Source organism: Microchirus variegatus (genome assembly GCF_963457635.1).
Source record: "Microchirus variegatus genome assembly, chromosome: 5".
Classification (NCBI taxonomy): Eukaryota; Metazoa; Chordata; class Actinopteri; order Pleuronectiformes; family Soleidae; genus Microchirus; species Microchirus variegatus.
The window spans coordinates 12,806,934-12,829,411 of NC_139806.1; the positions used below are offsets into that span (position 1 = coordinate 12,806,934).

Genomic DNA, 22,478 nt, shown 5'->3' on the forward strand with positions numbered 1-22,478 from the left:
TGGAATCGACTATGGAGAGGCCTTGGCACTGTCACGGACACGATACAATCCACATCAAAGCCCATAAAGAATATATGGGCCTGTATAGTTTTGGATAATAATTCTCTGTGGGAGTGATCGCTAAAAGCATCTTCTCATTACACAAAGTAATTTGAGCCATTGTTAATACACGGTTATTGATTAGCGCCGCAAAAGAAATAGACTCTAATAGTTTAAAGACGCATAAATAATACATCAAAGTAAAAGTGGCTCACCTTTGCCAGGTCCACCAATGTGTTGGCTTGATCGTTGAGTTTCCTCTGCTCCATCTTTACACTGCGCAGTCTGGGTGGAGGCACAGGAAGAAGGAAGCAGGAAAGGGTGGGGAAAAGGAGGAAGTGGACATATAGGAGAAGGAGCATAAAGGATGTTTGGGGTCATGGAGGGGCAGATGCCGAGATAGGGAAGAAAGAGGGAGGAGTAATAACAGACAATTATCAGGAGTGCTCTCATATTATTAATGATGTCAATGAGGACAGTCTGCATGCATTGTAAATGTATGTACTTTACATATATACGTATATACATATATACATGTATATATGAACATATTATAAGCATTCCTGGTCTTGGAAAATGCAATACCAACCAACACATGCAAAACTGTGGAAGCATACCACATTAACTTTGGAAAACAATTGACTAAATAAATAAATAACAAGTGGGTCTTTTTTTCTTGTTCTATCAAGATCTTTTTCTCATAATGAAGCAGTGAGTCCTCCACAAAACAATTATTTTAGCGTCTCTTCGGTGTGAGATACGGAGAGATGATCTTGTTAAGACCCTGAAAGAATGTTTTTAAACAAGAAAATCAAAATCTCAATATAACAGAAATCTTAACATTGCTATGACTACATATGCTTTTTTTTCCCCAGCAAAAGTGCAATATGCTTCCACAGAAGAACACTCTCAAAATCTATGTTTGAAATCAAAACATTGGCATCTCGTTGAGTGAGACATTTAAAAAAAGAAAAAAGAAAAGAAAATAAGGAAAAATATGACATGCCCTTTGTCAGTGCTGCACACAGCTCAGGGATAGGACTTTGTGTGTACATATATATATATATATATATACACACACTCTGGTGATTCAGTGAGCGTGCAGTGACTGTGAGTGACTTTGTGAACAATGAAATGCGAGTCTGCACATCGAAAATAAGTTGCGCGACGTACACCGTGGACGCACCGCGTGACGGTGTGCCTCCTTATACCAAATGAAACACATCACGACACCGACTGTTAACGCTGACGTGAGTAATGTGGCACTGTCGCGCAGCTGTCTGAATCTGAATGCATGCATGTACTGTATGTATGAGGGGAAGAATTTCCCTGTTCGGTAAATTAAGAGACAGGATGACATTCAAGGGCATTTATTCATGTGCAAATCAGTACATCAGAGGAGAGCGAGACTGTGGCAAACAGTTACAGCTCCAGTGTGTGTCTGTCTGTTATCCCTTACGTCTGTGTTGGCGTGACATAAAAAACGAGTGCAGTTTTATTCTACAGAGCGTCGTGCCGCGTCTTTTTCGAACTACGTGTCATCAATGTCACGTACTAGCATTGCCGTTTGGTCATATAAAAGATAAAGGACAAGAAATAAATACATATATGAAGCAAAAGAAATCAAGAATTAAAAAACAACAGCAAACACTTGAACCTACAGTAACGGTACATCGTGTGTGTGTTCACACCATCACAAAACCATCAGGAGTGTAGGATGAGTTCTGCTGATGCAGGTTAATATAGCCTCCAGAGTAGCTATATTAATCATGGACGACATCATACAGTACATCGTAGATGATTATGAACTGCAAAACTTCAAGCTCATTCTGTGCACGATGCGTTCTCTTTCACACGCGTTCTCTCCAGACAACCCTCCACTACTGACACTGGTGGCAAAATGTTGATGCTTGTTTTTTTTTTGAGGGAGGGGGTGGGGGTCATTCCGTTCGAGGAGGGAATGGGAGGGAGAGGGAAGTAAATGGAACACTGAAGTCAAAGAAAAACCAAAAACAATTCAGCATCCAGCATATATATGTTTGTTTTTTTCTGGTGACGCTTTTTTCATGCATGTCAAACGCAGACATGGAGAGGAGGAGGAGGAGGAGGAGGATGTTGAGGAAACAGTAGGAGGAGGATACATATAAGACTCAACTTACTTCTGAGCTCTGCAGTGATAGAGCAAAACAAAGACAGAACACAATACAGAGTTTTAACCCCACAACATTCACGAAACGAGTGAAACCATTACACTTGTCACTGTGAGCACAGGGTCAAACTGGGGGGTCGGAGGGAGAGGGGGACGGGGAGGGGAACAGGGAGGACCATTACACTACTGCAGTGTGTTTGCTTATGTATGCACGTGACATCCTAGGTGTGTGTGTGCGTGTGAGAGCAGAGCAATCACAGTTCTACAGTATAGGAGGACATTGTACCAAACACTAGAGGGGGATTCTACCAAATGCTTACACTACATTTACACAGCAAATCAATGAGTAGCAGTGTACATATTCAATGTTTTGTACCACAAAGATAATCAAATAGACCAGGGGTGTCAAATATACGGGCCACAAGCCCGGCCCCCAGGATGAATCTGTTAAATTGTATACAATACAAACGACTGTTTTTTTCAGTTCCAGATACCTCTGACTAAATGTTTAGTGCCTTTGCTGAAATTGCACAAAAAATTGCAAAAAAAATTACGTAAAATGTAAAAAGGTACTTAAAGGGTAAAACTTGTAGTTCTTGTAGTTCATAGGTTTTTATGCTATTATTTGACTGGTTTGACACCCCTGCTATGGACTGAACATCTTAATTCATAAAAAAAAACATGATGATATTATTTAATTTAATTAATTTTTTTCCACTGTGGGTAACTTCCTGCAAGGTCTGGCTGCGACAGTAGTGAAAACATGACAGGCCCATCACCATTAAATTCACCCCCATGCATAAATGTATTAATTTTTTGTTTTAAAACAATACAATAACAATACAAGACAGAGAAGAGTTGGACCATAGTGTTCAGTTTGCTGAAAACCCTGCTCATATCCAAGCAAAAATAATACGTTAACTATTGTTATCACTGAATCTGAAGCAAAATCAAGATTTAGTTTTTTTAATCCAATATGTGGGAAATCAGCTGTGATTATGATACTCTATTTATTTTTTAATTGTAGGGTTAGATTTTAACGTATGCTCATACATCTGTCCTTTTATTTCACCACAGATTGACACACAATACAAATGCAGCGCAGGACTTACTGGTGAATGGCTTGGAGAAACTTGCGCTGGTGTTTCCGCACCTTGGCATGATCTATCTTTTTGACCAACTTAGTGTGTTTGTAGATGAGCCATGTTTCCCTGAGTACATTGGCAGCTGTGTTCTTTACCTGTTGAACAAGATTGAGAATGATCCTCAATATTACAACACAGGATAGTGGAAAGGGAACAACATGTCCTTAATATCCCCTTAGAACACCATTACTATGTTTAAACATACAGTATATACAGAGGCTCTAAGAATGTGCAATATAGAGCGACTTATATCCTTTTTTTCCAGCACAACCTCAGCAATCTGATGCAGAATTTCATTCATTTTAACCAACTATATAAACACACCTGAGCAAAAAGTACTCAAAATTATTAAAATCGAAAAAGAAAAGAAAACCAATCTATTTTTTGTGTGACTTATGTGACTTCTGCACAATTATTGTTACTTTTTTTTTTATCACTAATAAAAATGGGATGTAAAGGGAATCATAACTTATGACTGAACAACACATAAGAAGAAAAAAAGCTTGAATATGTGACATATAAACACACACCCCCAGGATGTCCATATAAGGAGTTGTGTGTTATTCCCATGGCAGTTTACCATGGGTGCACAGATCTGTGCCGCTTGAGCACTAAGGGTTAAATTCAAAAGGAATTATGTGCAAAAGGCAAAATGTATGACTGTTGTGGTACGAGTCACATTTTTAGTTTGGGACATTTACAGTGAGGACACACTGTAAATCAGCCTTCTAAGCTTTGGGTCTAGATGACGAAGGGGTTGCAAGATCAATAAAATAAAAATAAAATAAGATAATTATCTGGATAAAAAGGTGTCCTTTTCGAATATAAACAAACTCAAAAAACTTCTGGATGGTGTTTAATCGCCTCTATTCAAACTACATTATGAAAATAGTTAAATTTGCCTGTAAGAGTATCAATATGCAAACAAATATATATACGAGTTACTCCAAAAGTGACTTTAAAGAGTCACTCACTCGTTTGCAGAGTTGTGTGTCCATCATGAAGTTGTGGACGTGCTTCTCAGCCTTGGTCAGCTCCAGCTTCCTGGCAACCACTGCAACCACCAGTGCAGTGCAACCGGCTCCCTGTTAGGGTGAAAAAGTATGCATTTTGTTTGCGAGTTTGTTTCTCAACATATGCTTTGTCCACCCCATAAATAAAAGAGAGCAGCCTACCATAATCCCTGTAAGCAGACACACGCCTTTCCCACAGTACGTGTGCGGTACCATGTCCCCGTAGCCGATGGAGAGGAAGGTAATCGAGATGAGCCACATGGCTCCCAGGAAGTTACTGGTCACTTCCTGTTTGTCATGATACCTGCGGTGATGAAGAGAAGCAGAAGTGGGACAAAGAGTCAGGAAAGCTGCACACATTCTCTTGAACATGAGCATGCTAGAGAGTGACGTGGTGCTGTGTGAACCAAACAGGAGTGGGTGGAGGTGGTGAAGAGGTGGAGGAGGAGGAGAAAGACATCATGGCATAAGGTTTTACATCCGTGTTGTACATTTAGTTTGAGGCACAGTCTAAAAAAAAAAACTGTGCCAAAATCTGAGAAACAAAATAAGAGAAAATTATCAGCATCAATACAAACTATGTTTGTTTGTTTAAATGGAGAAATGTGTGCAATGGGAAGGAAACCTAAAGTGATGCAGACAGAAAAAAAGCAAATAGTGTCAAATATCTAGAGAATTTTGATGCAATCATTTCAAACAGAGGGAAAAAGCACTAACCATATGTTTCTTGTTCATGTTCACTTGCTCTTGGTGAACATCAGCATAGAAATTACATTGCACAAAAGATTTCCAGTGACAGAGACGAGCCATGTCACTGTAAGTGACTGGTGACAGGCTGCTGCAGGTCAGACTTGATTATGACTCAACTATACCATCATGTCAGTGCATCCAAAAATACATAGTACTGCTGCATTATTTCAAACTGAGAATTGGCTCGTTGGCTGCAGTTTTTGTCGAAAAAAAAAAAGGTTTGAGAATGCAAATCATCAATTCAAACATGTTGTTTGCTGAAAATAGCTGACAGCCATGCTTGAACTGTCAATCCAAAGGCCTGCAGTGCATATGCAAAGATCGCTCTCTCGCTCTCTCTCTCTCTCTATATATATATATAAAAACACACTGTACTAAGCTGGATTAATGATGACATTCCCATACCTTTTTGCAGCAAGACAAAAATCTATCACAGAGACAAATCTGCCTCATCCGCCCACCCTCTTTCAATTCGTCTGATTATTCCCAATGGGCTGTCTGGGAGGAGATCAGATAAGATTCAATTTTGAATTTAGAATCAAATATTCATGACACACTTTAAGACAACATCTCAGGAACATCATTCTAACCAGACAAAGAAGATGGGAGTATAATTCCTTGGGATTTTGTTGGGGATTCTCTGAAGGGGACTCTCACTGGGCCAATCATGAATTGTTAACGACTTTGAACTATCCTGCAGTGACCCAGCATGTGGACTTAAAATGGCTTGAGCAATCACCTCTAATTAGTGCACAAGTACAAACTAGAACACTTGGGGCCAGACCATGAATTTCTTTAGTTCTTCTTTCCACCAGAAAAAAAAGAAAACCCCCAAAACCTGCTTCTCCTCCAAGACAGTTCATTGTTACCAAATATCATAAATCAACAAATCATGCCCTCTGCAGTTCATAAAATCTCCCACTCTCAAGTTTTTCTTTATGCTGAAAACCAGGAAGGGAAAATTGCCCACTTCTTTTCCCTCAGAATGACAAAACAAAAACATGTGCAGTTGGTGGGTTTCAAGCTCAACGACATGCAGAGAAGCAGTCTGTACCATACCATGCAGGAGTAAAAAATAGAAATCTGCAACCTGCATGCTACAAATCCAGTATATTGAGAGCAGGGGAGCAACGGGCGAAACCTGGAGTCCATTTAGAGATTAAAGCCACCTCTGACAAATGAGAAAAGTATCACCCGGTGGAAAGGGGATTGTGCGTCTTCTTAGACGGGCTTTCATTTTTAAACAGAGGGGGTAGGATGGATGAGTAACAAAGGAAGAAGCTCATTGAATTTGACACCCCTGTCTCTTTTACCTGCATCCCAACACTCCAGCAGCTGCCCTTTGATAGCTGCCAGGGGGCTAAACTTCATCAGCTGGCTAAATATTGTAATTACAAGTGACTCCTATGTTAATTTCATTCATTTTGTCTTCAAGGCATCCAGACAGTGAGTCATGTCTTCAAGGCAGGCAGATCTGTGCTGCACCTTTCAGCATAATACACCGACCATTACATTACAGTGGCCTTCTCTCTGTAGTAAACATGACCATTCAATGTGATTGACAATAAACTTTTTTTTTTCCTTTAATCAATACAATGTTTTAGAGCATGTTTTTTTGTTTTGTTATCCGTTTTTGTAAAAGTGGATGGTCTTTAATTTTTATAATGCACGCATTTCAATAATTCTCCACTCTTGAAAGTAAGTAGTAGTGGAACAGAGACAGAGGCTGAATGGGGGATCTAATCGATAGCATTTTAAGGCTCTCAATATACTGTGTTGAGTTTTGAAATAGCATGGACAAGAGCTGGCACCACTTTCAACCTATTCCAGGACAGAATAGAGGTATATACATATAACCGAGGTATAAAGTGTGTATAACAAACAGGTTTTATCCCCCAGTGGTAAATTCTCTCTGACAGACACTTTGCAGTGAAAACATTATTCTGGCGCCACATCTGCGGTTATTTATCCAGCGCTGTGGCAAATGATACTGTCGTTTACTCCTGGGCGAGCCCTGGAACTGTGAGGAGTTCAGCACAATTCACACGACACGTCTTACTCACAACAAAACTGTAACTAACAACAAGAGGTCTGAGTGCACTCTTGGGTTTGTCTTTGTATCAGCCTGGTAATCGACCAGGTCAACTCAGTCGTACAGGTCAGGAACATGTGAAACCATACGATTGGGTGTTTTCTGTTTGTGTAATTTAAAAAAAAAACAACAACTAGAAAAGCACTCGTAGAGTGTAGACCTAGACTACAGACTACAAAATACCCCCTGCCAGCGCGCCTGGGTCAGACAGCAAGTGTTGTAACCAGTGATAGCGTCTATGGATCACGACAGACAAACAAACTCCAGCGAAAACGTATACCTCTTTGGCGGAGGTAAAAAAAACAACTGCCATTATGTTTAGTGTAGGTGGAATCATGATACATGGAACATACATGTCTAAAGGAAATGCAGCGTTCCAAGCTGGCAACGCAACCTCTGATTTAACAGAATGGTAATGATGATTTCAATTAAAACACACACACACACACACACACACACACACACACACACACACACACACACACACACACACACACACACACACACACACACACACACACACACACACACACACACACACACACACACACACACACACACACACACACACACACACACACACACACACACACACACACACACACACACACACACACACACACACACACACACACACACACACACACACACACACACAACTTCTTATTTAAGAGGAGAAGAAAAGCCATTGGTTGTATGGGTTAGGGTTAGGCAACAAGGTAAGAAATTACTACAAATACTTAGAAAACAGAAAACCTTTAAACCTTTAAACCTTCCCTTTTTCTCTTTTGGTATTTTACAGTTTTAAGCATCCATAGTGTTGTTCCTGCCTCTTACTTACTCCTCATTCCTCACCAGAATCCTTAACGTTCCTCTATGAGAGCTACAAACAAGCTTGTGGTTCCACTCATCTTCACCAGTCATACGGTGCTTTTCCATTATACAGTTCTGGCACAACTTGGCTCGACTCAACTCTACTGTTTTTTTTATGTATTGCTTTTCCATTAGCGATAGCAACTGGTACCTGATGCTGTTTTTTAGCACCTGCTTTGGCTGAGGTTCCAAGAGAGCAGAGCCGATACTAAAATGCTGACGTCAACAGACTGCCAGAGAGTGTCGTCACTGGAAGTCTGAAACAAGAATAAAACACGGGCCATTTTAAAAAAAACGTGACCAACATTAGTAAAGCGAGCAGACATGGCTGCTTTGTGTACCATGTGCGTTTGTGTGTGTGACAAAAAGACATAGACCGTACAGAAAGTACACCATCACTGCGATGTCATTCAAGGTTTGTGCACTTTGAGGAGGTATAAGAAGTAAGTAGCAGTGCTCCAGTAGAACTGTATCATGGAAAGAATTTCAGTTAATATTCTGCAGCTATCCCCTGCAAGCGCTTAATAACAACACTTCCCCTCTTCCTCCTGCTTTTTGGTTTCATGTTAACTAAACATTTTAAATATATATTTTTTTCCCTCAATGAAATAAATGAATTTGAGCACAGATGGAGATACTGGAGGACAAATATGTTGCGATGCTCCTCGGGGAGTGTATTAGTTGCAGTAAACATGAGCAGATTAAACTCAGAGTGATGATGACCCAATTAAAAAAAAAGTGCAGACCTAACAGTGTTTTTACAGCGCAGCCGATAAGCAAAGCAAGCAAAGCGGGAAAGCAGTAGCACATTCAGAGTGGACTGAGCACATAATATAATTAACACAGGTTTATAGGATGTGAATTATGAGTCTCCATTTAAGGAAAAACACGCCTAACTCTGCTACAGTGGACTAAATGAATAACGTAGACATAATGTAGCCATTATTTATTTGAATATTTAAAAATATTTGGTAACGCTTTCTTTTACAGTCCCCTAATTACCTGGTATTTAGCTGGTAAATTCATGGTAACACTAAAGTGTTGCTAGGTAATTACCAAGGGTAATAAGATAAGTAAATACAGTGAAACCGTTGCCAAAATACTGGGTAATGCACGGTAATGTACTCGGTAAGTAAAGTAAAACTGTACTGTAAAAGAAAGCCAAGCTTGTTTCCATGTAATTACACACATTTTTAGGGTTAGGTTTGTTAGATTACCCCTTGGGTAAATAGCTAGTAATTAGGGGACTGTAGGTACCTGCTTATTACCAGTTTATAACCCAATAATACACTTACATTTACCATAGTTTTGCCATAGTTTAGCTGTACATACCTTCTTATTAACAGCAGTAATAACACGCTATAATTAACTATATAGTTACCAGGTAAATGCCCAGTATTTTGGCAACAGTTTCACTGTATTTACTTTCTTATTACCATTGGTAATTACCTAGTAACACTTTGGTGTTACCATGAATTTACCAGGTAAATACCTGGTAATTAGGGGACTGTAAAAGAAAGCGTTACCAAATATTTTAGTTGCTCAATAAAATAATAATGAAATGTTGAAGTTAATTGAAGTTATTATTATTATTATTATTATTATTATTAACAACATGGCTCTCGGGATAGCAGTGCCAGTTATACCAATTGTCCAGGCTTCCATGCTCCGGATACAAAATTATTTTAGTGACACTTTTACCATTATCAGGTGAACATTTACAATTGTTTTCTCTTGCTTACTGGAGGCTTATTTTCACTGTGTGTGTGTGTGGGGGGGGGGGTGTTTTTTGGTGGTTGTGGCTACAAACGAATGAATGCATGGACCCTGAATAGCTTTCAGAATACTTTGATTTCACAGTTGAAACAGCAGCAGGTCAGAAGACGTCAGCCCGGTCTTAAATGTCAATAGTGTTCACCACGTCTCCTCTGAATGTGTTTTTTAGTGATCAGACATGAAGACACATTATTAAGGATGGGAAGGAAGTTTTATCATGTTTATAAAGTTAGCCAACTTTGCATCACCTTACATTTTAAGTGCATCTGTCTCCTCTCATTGAAAAAACAGAGGACAGAAAGTATCTGCAGTAAACTGTGGCTTCACCATTTTTTACATAAATAAATGAATTCCCAACACTCACAAGGTTTGCTGTGAGTTTAATGCAGCTAATTAACATAAAACATAAACCAAAAAGTGTGGCCTTCTAGGTGATTAAGTGGGACTCAGTGAGCCCTCAGTCTGGAGCATATCACTTCCTGTACATCTGTTGCCAGAAATAAATGGTTTTGTCTTACCGATAGCGATATGATTGCACTTTAATAATGAGCTGAGCCTAATGCGCTGCAGTCTACCAACTAGAACGAGAAATCCAGGAGCAAGGGATCACTTTAATTTGCTGACTTGCAGTTTTGGCAGTGACGCAGGCTTCGGCCGCAAGAAATGACTAGGAACGTTTGTGAATCTCATTCAGACTAATCGCAGCACACACACTGCCGAAGGTGTAACAAGTGAGGTTTCTTGCAAGTCACTCTCGTAGGCTGACGCCACAGTGGATGTGTGTGGGCAGTGCGTGAAGGCTGATCTGCAAAGTCTCACACAGGGAGCATGTCCGCTGTATACCTGCTGTAAAGCTGCTGCTGCAGACACAGAACAGGGCAGATACACAGCTGTACATCACTGACAGTTATGTGGCAAGATCAATCGTGTCCTTTCTTTTACTTCCTGCAAGTGTCCATCTAAATGCAAGACCAACACACAGGATGTGTCATCCAGGAAGCCCTTAATCTTATGTTTTTAAGACTGGAACGTGACTATGTTTTTCAGGTTATCAGACATTGATCAATGATGAAAATATTCTAGTTAATACTTTAATCAATCAATCAATGACTATTTATATAGCACTTTAGGAGATTAATCTGTAAAGGCATTTGACACAATTATGTCTTAGTTTTAAACGAACTTAGCTTAAAAATAAATGTTGCAGTCGTTAAGCTGTTAAAATCTTCTTTAGAATCTCATCATTGAGCAAATATCTACAGCGAGACATCAACAAAAAAATGATGCTACAAGTAGAAGAACAAATAGCAACCGAGACGTGAAGTAAATGGTAGCACTTTAGCAGCTATGTAACATATTATTATCCCCTTAAACCAAGAGACTTCTTTACCGTGGTTTTTCTAAATACTTAAATGACCAAAACTGCATGGAGCACTAAGCTTCATGTGCATTTCGAAATAGATGAGAAGAAGGAGAATGCATGAGTGACAAAAATCATGGATTTCAGAGGATACAAGTGCACCTGTAGCATATCCTTATGTTAGTTGCATTGTAATTACCCCAAGAATATTCTACCAGTTGGTCTCATGTTGGGTTAAATGGATGCACCAGCCTCAGAAGAAGATGATACAAGGCAAGAAGCAGCCGTAGAAAGTGTAGTTACTATGCAGATGACTAAAATGTCAGACTCTTTAAATGCTGCTGCCCAACAGTCACATATAGGCACATTTTACTTTAAGCTACTCCTGCTCGTCTTCAGCTCATGATCCTCTGTGCGTCGTCTGATCATATCTCGGTGCATTTATCACATTCACGTTTGTTGTTATGCAAACATGCTTTGTGGGCTCAGTGCATGACTTTGCCACAGGCAGCAATCAATAGCATGCCTGCAGAGCGTGCATAGTTTAAAGTCACGTTATCGGATCAAGTCATCAAACCATAGAAAATCCACCTATGCTTGAAGGTGCAGCGATTTGCATGACAGCTATCCCGCTTTGTGAAAGAGAGCCTAATACAATCAATCTTGTTAATGATTCAGTGGACGATAAAGGTATAATAGCGACTTTGTTTGAAAATGAATAAGAAACTATAGACGGTTAACTTTGAAAGCCTTGATGTTCAGACGTTGGGTCAAAGTCTGCACAGTCGGTGTTATATCACCTTCTAATTGTGAATTTACAAACTAAAAGAAACACCAACACATTTGTAAAATGTGTGACTGTAAAACCTGTGGTCGGTGATTGAACAGTCTGTTTTTATCGTTTGGTTAAGTGATGACACAATCCAGGTGTCGTAGAATCAGTGTGGGTGTAGCTGACTAGATAATCCAGTGTTGTGCTTAGAAGTCAAGCAAAACTTTGTGTGTGCTCGTCTTTTGTGTAGCCTGCGGGTCCTTAGAGGAGAGAACTGTTTCACATCACCTTGAAACACAATGTTTTGTTTCAGGTAACAAAGTTAGAACAGAGAGGAAGAGAATTAGATAACAGTTAGAGAGGAAAAAAGAGCAAGAGGAGAAAAAAAGGGGGATGCAGGCAAGGCATGCAAGTGTTTATCTGAGTTGTGGCCATATTGGAGCTGCTTCTTTTGGATAAGGGACAGCAAAGGGACTGGGCATCAATAGTAGGGAGGATGAGGGAAAACTGTTAGGCATGCCAGGTTAGATGGGTACAGTAAGAGATTTGCAAACAATCAGTGAGGGGTTAGATAGAGAGGGAAGGCTGTTATGGAAATGAGGGAGAAGCCAAGAGAGCTTAGTAAAGGAGCTTAGTTTTAGTTGAGGTAGTTTAGCTCTGAAAATGGGCTGTGTCAAGAAAGAAAGGAAGGGGGGGCAGTGACCAATGTCAAATCCTTCCACTGTAACATTAGCATTCTTCCCCACTCCATCCTCCCAATACTCTGTTTGTGTGTCTTTCATTCCCCCATTGGCATTGTCCAGGTAGACTCCGTGCTCGTCCAGTCTTACATAATACTGCCCTTTAATTGGCTTGGAGGGGTGTGGTCAATGTGACAGTGTAATGGCGCGTTTCAGCGGAAATCACATACAGCACTTTGTGAAACAAGCGGCTCTTTTTTTCACCCCTTATATTTGACTTAAAAAAGGTGGCGATTGAGAGGTAAACATGGAAACCTGCATGCTGTTTCAATGTTTACAAGAGGAGAGGACCAAAGGGGGGGGGGGGGGTGAGGACATTCAATTCATGGGAGTAAACAAAAACTGGAGACACTGCTTTCAGCACAAAACAAGAGTGTCTTACTTATATCTGCAACAACGTAAAGCAAAGCCCCCTCCCTTTTACATGACTGGCTTTGAACTGCATAACAATAGTCAGATTTGTTTTTAGAATTGCTGAACAAAATCACTACCAAGCAAGAAAACACGGCCCAGATCAAAACTATATGAAGTCATGACACTTGTCCTTTCCTTGCATACTCTGCTACGGAACACAAGTTCTGGAACTAAATCTTTGTAGTAGAGGCAACAGCAGTCTGTGGGGAAAACCACTACAACACTGTTCTATTAATTTTGTGAAGGGAGACACATAATGGGATGGTAATGTGTGAACACAAAGAACAGAAAGGCTTTTGCTCGTCAGCCAGTCTTTGGAAATGCTGTTAAAAGGACTTATTTTGTGAAATATAGATCTATAACAATTGCATCAGGAGAGGGAGAGAAAGAATGAGAAGAGACAAATCGCCCTGTGGCAGACACGTGAAGGTGACTTGAAGGAGCTGCTCCATTTTAGCACAGATTTCCTCCTCTTCCTCAAGTCCCTGCTAGCCTGACACACAACAGTTTGCAAAGAGACGCTTGCTTCAAAGTGCTGCTCACACCGCTGCTCTCTGCTGTTCTCCTGTCACCACTAAAAACTTGTTTTCTTAGCAGTTTGGTGTCACTTTCACGTCAACCTAATCCTCCTCTGCCATACTGAGTTTGGAAAGGATAATCAGTTAATTATTTTAGAGGGGCTGCCCCTTCGCCCCACTACCACCCCCACCCTCCAAAGCCCAACTCGGGAGAGCAGTGGCGCCAGCTCAGTGCAAAATGGTGAGTTGTTACTTCCACGGCTAGGGAACGAGGACTCACATGGTATCCCTATGGAGCAGCATAGTGGGGGAAATAGAAAGTACAACAAAACATTATACAAACACACACACGCACGCATGCAAGCACACACACCTGCATGTGCATGCTTGCACCTATCTACGGCAGCACACAAAGAGATACACACACATATCCAACCAGCTGAGCACATGTTGCTCTGCAACCTAAGGACTAACAGCATGCACTGCTCATGGAACGTGTGTGTGTGTGTGTGTAACTGAATGCGTTGCTGCGTGTGTGAGCAAACCAATCTACCCAGGCTCTGTCAGAGACTCTGTGGCTTTCACCTAATTATCGGTTTAAAGCTAAATTTCCACCAGCGACTTGTAGAAATATTGTCCAGTGTCAGACGTCCACTGCAGTGTTTTTTTCCCCTGGCGTAAATATGGCTCTAAAATAAAATTATAGATATAAAGTATATTTTATGTTTGAAGCTAATGTTGGAATGAATAAAGTGGAAGTAAGAATGTCTAGGACATTAACTGGACCTCACAAAGACACTACTTATTGTATTCAACACTGTGTCGTATCGAACAGAGGGAAATATAAATAAGTCTCGGCTAAACTCTGACATTGTGGCTCCATTCAGATCTGATATTAACATCCATCCTGAGTGATGCGATCATGGGCAGATCAGTGCAGGTCCAAATATTCCCAATCCATCCTGAATGTGTCAGATCAGATCACAGAAACCAGTCACAGGTGGTTTTGAGATCCTCTGATCCATGTCAGTCTCAGTTGTTATTTTTTAATACAAATTTTTCGCAGCCACTGCCAAAATATTAGCTCTAATCGCAAAGTAGATCTTTGATTCACTCATTTACAAGACATGCATTCATTCATTCATTTAGAGAGCCTAAACAAAACATTATCCCTAACTTTTACCATAACCATTTAATGCCTTACCCTAACCTTAACCTCAGCACAATTTAAACCTTAGCCCGAAACACAACCAATTCCTCAGAAATTTTTTGGAGGTTTTGGAAAAACACCACATGCACGCCATAAACAGACACTTCTGTAAAGTCAAACACTTTAAAAACAATATTTGTTCTTTTGAACGGTCAAGTGTGTATTTGAATAAAGGGCAGGGGGAGGCCAGATCCAATCACATGTGGTCAGGATACATCTTAATGCCTGGTGTAAACAGTCACAGAATAGAATGCAATCAGATCATTGGGAACGGATGTTAATACCAAGTCTGAACGGGACCACCACCTCAGTGTCCGGTCTTTGTGTTCCAGTGGAGCTCGTGTCAGAGATCAGCTGATTGGGTCAAACAAACAGTTAAGAAGATCCAGGGTCACACGTGCGAGAGGGGGGGGGGGGGGGGACTTGGTTAGTGACAGGCGTTGTTAACATTGGGGGGGGGGGTAGTTTAAGTGGAGAGGCACAGGCAGGGTGAGCTGCAGGAGGACGCTGAGCATCTATAGTCAGGTCTTGGCTGAGAGACTGAGAGCAAAGTCTTTCTCAGAGCTGAGACCTAACTTTTCCAGTAAATGTAAATATTAGGTCTGACAAGAAGTGCTTCTGTAGATGTTTCACTCTTTACCGACTCCTCTTCCACCCTGACTGCAAACATGACTTTAAACCATCAAAGCTAATGCTAATGTCTCATTTCCCTATGCAAATGAAAAATGAGAAAGAAAATAAAGCTGCGTCTTTCATTTTTCGGCGAGAATCATCGCTAACCCCCCCCCCCTGCCCCCAGAGACGAAGCCTGATGCGCAGTTTTGGGGATAAAACGGGTTAGGGAATTCTGGGGGCTGCTCTGCATTAGCAAAACAAACCACTCAGCAAACAAACAATTAGACACTCATGAATTATGGACAAGCCATCAAAAATAGCAGTAAGAAACCAAGGAGCGGTGGAGCAATTGCTGCGCTAATGAAACATGTTTAAACACTTAGTGGTTGTGTGTGTCGACGTATCTGTGTTAACTTGTACTCCAGCCTAATTATGTCCACACATGTCTGTGGACCAGTGCAGGTGAGCAACACAAAACAAGGTAACACTGGGAAGTGTGAGGGGGAAAAAAAAAAAAAGCGAAAAGAGTGAAGAACGAAGGAAATGTGTCTAGTTATCCACAATGTGTGAACTGTTCATCAGCTATTTAAGCTTTTCAATTGGCCCATGAGTCGACCATGAATGACAACCCTGTGTTTACCTCTCACAGACGCGTACAGTCCATGCAGCAATGATCCAGGAGGATATACTGAACACCAGCAGAACAGTTCCCGGACAGATGGTCATGAGGGTCTTCATAACAAAGCGCGTGTTGAAGTTGATCTTGTTAAGAGCGCCGATGCTGCGAGACGAAGCGTCCGTGAACAGCTTGCTGTGCAGTAACATGACTCTGCCAATCAGGTAGAGTCTCACGAACATGGGGATGGAGAGAATGATGTCCACGTCGGCGTCCGCCTCCGACGGCGTGTAGGTGAAGGCCAGTCGTGCTGTCCATGTGAACACATACTGGCCTGGTATGGGATGGATGGCACACACCAGCAGCTCTAACACAATGAAGAAGATCCGTTCATACGTCATGGCTATCCTCCAATCGTCCGCACCATTGTCGACCATAAACAGCTGAAGAAAAACAAAACGCAAAACGTCTTCTATTAGCACTTTTTTAAAAACGCCTTTTTTTGTATTATTGTTTGTATTTGTATTTATTTCTTATCTATATCATGTCGGGAGACAAGTACATTTGAACCAAACACACATTTTATATGAAATTCTATTCAAGGTCTCCAGAGGTCATGTTGGAATACGTAAAAAAAAACAAAAAACATAAAACTGAATGTGTAGCTATAAAAAGTGGCATCCAAAAATGTGGCCAGATCAAACTGAAAAAAATTACCTGGAATTACTGATGTAATCCAGAGTGGCTCAAGATGATGATTCTGTGTTACATACTATGTTTGATATAGTTAATGTAAGCGATATAAATAAACTGCAATCCAACATGTATTATGTATGTATTATTTGTACTTAGTGCATTAGTTTGCACCACACAAATCAAAAATCAAATTTATCATCACTACAACTCAGTCAATGATCTCAAAAGCTGCTGGAAAAAAATAAAATAAAATCATGTTTGTTTGTTTTTTCTCAGGACTCACCTGGATTTCCCGGGCATGGTACATTATTATAAGACCAAGCAATATAACAGTGGAAAGGCTGATAAGGCATTTCAGTGCAAATGAGTATGAAGATTCCTACAGAGAGAGAAAGAGAGAGAGAGAATACATTAGAAATATTCCGTTTTTTTAGTAGAGTATTCTTTCTAATCTTCAGTGCAAATATACAAAGTTGAACTGTTGTGTGTGTTCATTGTCAATGTGCATTTGATCTGTTTTCAGTATATATTTAGCCCCAATAGGTGGCAACACTGACTGGTTTCTGAGTTGTGTGTTACTGCTTAGCAACAAGGTGAAGGTAGTTAAGCAAAATGGATGGAAGTGAAAGCAAGGTGTATTTCACATGTCACACAATAAGGAACAGTAGTCGCATAAATGTCCTGAGAAATCCTCCTCGTACATATAATCTGTCTGCAAAAATACACACAAACACACACACACACACACAGTAATAATTAGTTCAAAAGTCTATGTGAAAACAGATAATGGGGTTTTACACACAAACAGTGCAGTCAGGATGTTGCTAAACAATGCAGTCGCAGGTGTAGGTGAAGCCTCATATTATCGCCTCCGTCCAAACTACCAATTAATCAAAGCCCAGCACTAACTGGGGGACTTTCTATTTAATGGTAGGAGCAGAAAAGGCAAGGCTAGCATTAGCAGGGAGGCCGCCACCGTGAGCGTCGCTGGTGATAAATAGGCCAGCTGGAAGCTAATGCAGTGTCTGTGTGTGTGCATGTGTGTGTGTGTGTGCATGTGTGCATGTGTGCGTGTGTGTGTGTGTGTGTGTGTACGCGTAGGGGCCATAGATCTAGGAAATGAGAACCTGTACTACTCAAGTCTGCCCCTCTAAGCTGGTAAAATGCCATTTGATAAATCAAATTAACCACCATGATGTAAAAACGCCGCTCTGCAGCGAGCTAGCGATCATCGGGCCGTTATTATAATAACAACACCAACAAACAAATGACAAAAACAACATGTGGAAATATCATTCATAATCGTCAGCGCGGTGACAGCGAGAGCTGCTCAGGATTACTCCGTCCTTCGCTGGTCCATATTACAGGACGTATTTTTAGCAATAAACTAGATTGCTTTGGCCTTTAGGTCGGCGACATGTTCGCAAGATATTCTAATGTCTGAGATTGTTTTGAGAAGTCCCAGGTGAAATAACATTGAGTAAACCAATTAATCCACCTTACGGAAGTTCAAGGATTTTTCAGTCCCAGTGCTCACTGCCTCCCAACGTGTTTCCCTCCTTCAGCAATTAGAAAATCTAGGCAGAGCATCAACGATCTGCCTGGTGATGTGACCCTCCACAGCACACGTGCATGTTGTGACCTCACATTTGTGTGCCACTCCAAGACGGGAGGTCATTTCAATTTCAGCTGGGGTCAGCTTGATGAACCTCAGTCAGTAACAGTCACAGACAAACCTATTGACTTTCTTAAAAACCCATAAATCATCCCATGGATTACTGTATTGACTTACTATGAGACTCATTCACACACACCATGTGTGACGGAAAATGACAATAATCTTATTTTGGTAACACTTTAGATTAGGGAACACATATTCACCATTAACCAGGTGCTTACTAACGTATAAGTCGCATACTAGCCCTTTATTAGTTATCAATAAGCACGTAGTAACACCTTATTCTACCTCTATTGCGACATGAATTAAGATTTTTCCTACATAAGGTGTTAATATGTGCTTAATATTTACTAATAAAGGGCTAGTATGCTACTTATATGCATGTTAGTAAGCACCTAGTTAATTGGTGAATATGTGTTCCCTAATCTAAAGTGTCACCCTTGTTTCTACTCAAGAACTCAAAAAAAATCAACATAATTGGAATCCAGTGTTTTCCATAGTAAATAAGACAACAACAATGGTCATTTCCTGTAGCAACGAACCCCTTTGAGAACAAACTTTCAGCGCACTATTCTGTTTTTAATCGCCTACAACTTCATTGTTTCATTTCATCATTTATCAGATTACTCATTGGCCACAACGTGCACATGTTTTTAATGAAAAATCATCCTCGTGTGCTCATTAATTCAGTAACATGTCTGTAGTTGGTAACAGACCAAAGGCCACAAACTAGAACAGGCCACAGTGAAAGTAATGACAAGTTTAGCCAATGATGAAACATTAAAGGCGCCATATGTAAGAATGTGGCCCAAAACGGTTACTACACTCAAATTCAAAATACAGAGGTCTTTTAGGTTTAATTTCTCCGCCATTGTAGCTCAGACGTAACTGGCAACCCGTGGTTGGTCGGCAGCTGAGACTCTACTGACTGCAATGATTGGTAGACAGCGGTAGGTGGAGCCACATGCCAAAACATAAATATGATTTGTGGTCCACAAAAGATTTTTTTGAATATTTTGGCTGTACTGTTGTTGGTGAGTTCAGTATTTTACATGCATATTATTCCTGAGTCTCTGTGACATATTAGGAGGATTTTATGGCCAGTTGCTTTAGATTTATTACATAATGAACCTTTAAGTAAGCTAAAGACCAAACGGTGTTTCTCCACAATTAGTAACAAACAAAGCTTAAATACGATTCAACTTTGCCTCAGGACACTATTTTGTCCAACTTCAGAATCTCTTTAAAAAGAGAACCAATCACAAACTGGTATCTGAGCTTCAAGTGGTTTTAATGCGACGATCAATCGTGTGTGATAAACAGCTGATTCTTGTGTTCTAGCGCATGTTAAGTATTGAAATGTAAATACAATACAGATATACAATACGATACACATATTTGACAACATCTTAGCGGAATGATCTTCTCTTGCCATCTTAGAGCAATCACCACTGATGCAACCTTTCCAAACTCATTTGAGAATGAGGTTCAGTCTGGTGTTAGCCGCTGTATGGCTGCCAGAAATATGACTCTAAATCAGCACTTAGACAAATGTTTGCTTAAGTGTTAGTTCCAATTTTAGTTCAATTGATGCAATAATGAATGGATGCAATAAAGAAAGCAAAAAATCCATCTTCGGGTCTGTTTGTCATTCACTATACTGCAGTGCAAACAAGCCAGTGTGTTTTGTAGTACAAGCTGTCCTGAGTTCACTGATTGAATGATATTCATCCATAAATGATCGGACACAGCATACCTGAGCAGCTGACACTGAAGGACAATAACAGGTCAGTGGGTGGTTCCCTGGTCACTCTGACCCTATATCCTAATTGCTTGCTGGTGTCCTATTACTCAGGGCCACACTACACTAGTTCCAACAGCCTGCTGTGTTGTCTCCACTCTGAAAGTAAAAATGCTTTCATTCGTTCTTTTTTTCATTCCCGACAAACAAAAAAAAGAAAAGAAAGGTTTACTTAATGTTCAATACTAATTATGAAACGTTTCCACAAGTAAATTGAGCTGAACAATTAATCACTTTCAAAACAATTTGAAACAATGCAATTAGCAAGTTCCAGGAGCTGCAATTGACTGATTCTATTTTCATATAAGGGCCGCAAAAATTACTCACTTTACTGTTCACTGATCAGTAAATTATTTGCCATTTTGATATTTCATTTCTCACTTTAAGTGTGTTTTAGAAAATGTGAATATCTTTGGTCTCTGGACATAATAAAACATTTATGGATGTTATCATTTTGACATTTGGGAGACACAGGTCACCATTTTTTTAAAGTTTTCTGCATTTTATGAAGAAATGAATACATCTATTGATAATGATAAGTTGATTGTTAGTTGCAGCCACTATGGTAGTTAATACTTTGATAGTGTCATGTATTGGTGTCCAGGCCTGGATAGTTAGGGAGTCCCAGCCCAGGGCCTTACGGCCGTGGTATGGGCCCCAGGGCTGTCTGGGTTGGGGTGGTCTCTGCGGCGGTGGCCCCTGTAGTCATGGCCTTTGGACGACTCTTGGTGGGGATGGCTCCCATAGGTTGGTGTCTCACTTGGTCTATCAGTGCTCAGCCATACTCCATTTTATTATGGGGGGGGGTGTATATATGTTGGTGTAGTGTGTGTGTGTGTGTGTGTGTGTGTGTGTGTGTGTGTGTGTGTGTGTGTGTGTGTGTGTGTGTGTGTGTGTGTTACATGAGGGTGCGGGGAGTGGGGATGTTTGATTGTTTCATTTTCTTTTCTTTTAATGTAAATCACTTTGCGCTACATTTTTATATGTATGAAAGGTGCTATATAAATAAAGTTAATTTGAAATACTTAATTGAAGCTTGCGTTAAAAAGAAAATGTTACAAATTTTGCATATTTACTAATCTCTAGTAAAGAAATGACGAGACAGAAAAGTTTAAAACCCAGAGTCTAAGATACTCTTCCATTTCCAAACTCTTATCATCACATGACACTTCTTCATTTATATTTTTACCACATTCTCAACACTTTGTTAGATAATGTTGGTTCGTGTTTGTGTTAATAAACACTCTTCATAAACCTGACAGTCGTCAAACCCCACGCAACTCAAACACTAACAAAAGCAGTGACGCCACAACAAAGATTGCACTCATGCATCACACACACACATGCACAACCTACCTTTGTGTAAACCCCCCATGACAATTCCGTTTCTGTCACCATGACGACAATCCCAAACATCCCAAAGATGAGTGCGTAGTCGCTGAGCCGCTTCCGCTTCTCAAAAAGCGCCCTCCGGTGGCCAAGCTTGTAGCCAATGTCCCTATTCTTCTTCTGCGGCGCCCTGCCTCTGCCGCGGCTGCTGCCCTCCCTGACCAAGTTCTCGTTGGACGCCTTGCTAGGGTCTTCGCCACTGTTGCCCTTGGATACCACCACCTCCAGGCCAGAGCTGTGCAGTGTCTGCAGGGGCTGTGTCTCCGAGTCGAGCTCCGCGAGATTGCGGCGCGACGAGGATGCCAGGCTGCCAACTAGTGGTCTCACCACCCCGCCATTGTACTTGCAGGTGTTCATGGCTATCTGAGGGAGTCGGCCGCTGCTCTCAGAGAGGGAGGGCTTGGATCCAGCATGGCTCAGCTTCTTCTGCTCAGTTGTGGCCTGTGAACAGAGAGAGCAATGATGAATACAAAATACTATCACAACAAAAAGGTTGTAGAATCTCAACAGTAGGTTTAAGAGACAAACACACAGATGGAGCTAAAACAGAGCATGGATGTGGGTGTTATTTGCCCTCTTCAGAGCCACAGAGAGGAAGGATCTTGCAAAACAACTTTGGTTATAAAAGCAGACAGATTTAGTGCTCAGCAGGACATGTGGCCAACATACAGTATACAACTGAATATCAACAGTTCCTATTTGGAAGGCTCAAGTACTCAAGGAAGCTTTTCCAAACAAAAGACAAATTTGTTTTGTTTTTTTATCGCCATGTTTCTCATTTTTATATTGGTGCTAAAAATACTGAAAAGTATTTCAGTCACCGTATCACAAG

General features: G+C 40.6%; 1 protein-coding gene across 1 annotated transcript in view; it reads right to left on the reverse strand.

The window, feature by feature from the left end:
- Positions 1–22,003, reverse strand: part of kcnn1a (potassium intermediate/small conductance calcium-activated channel, subfamily N, member 1a) — a gene marked incomplete at both ends in the record, with an annotated part of 25,253 nt that extends 3,250 nt beyond the window's left edge. Inside the window, 7 exons of the mRNA XM_083889209.1 lie at positions 255–324; positions 3,301–3,428; positions 4,308–4,418; positions 4,509–4,650; positions 16,107–16,525; positions 17,062–17,154; positions 21,614–22,003. Of these exons, the coding sequence (XP_083745335.1) occupies positions 255–324; positions 3,301–3,428; positions 4,308–4,418; positions 4,509–4,650; positions 16,107–16,525; positions 17,062–17,154; positions 21,614–22,003 (1,353 nt within the window). The remainder of the gene's footprint in view (positions 1–254; positions 325–3,300; positions 3,429–4,307; positions 4,419–4,508; positions 4,651–16,106; positions 16,526–17,061; positions 17,155–21,613) is intronic.
- Positions 22,004–22,478: the final 475 nt, after the last annotated feature.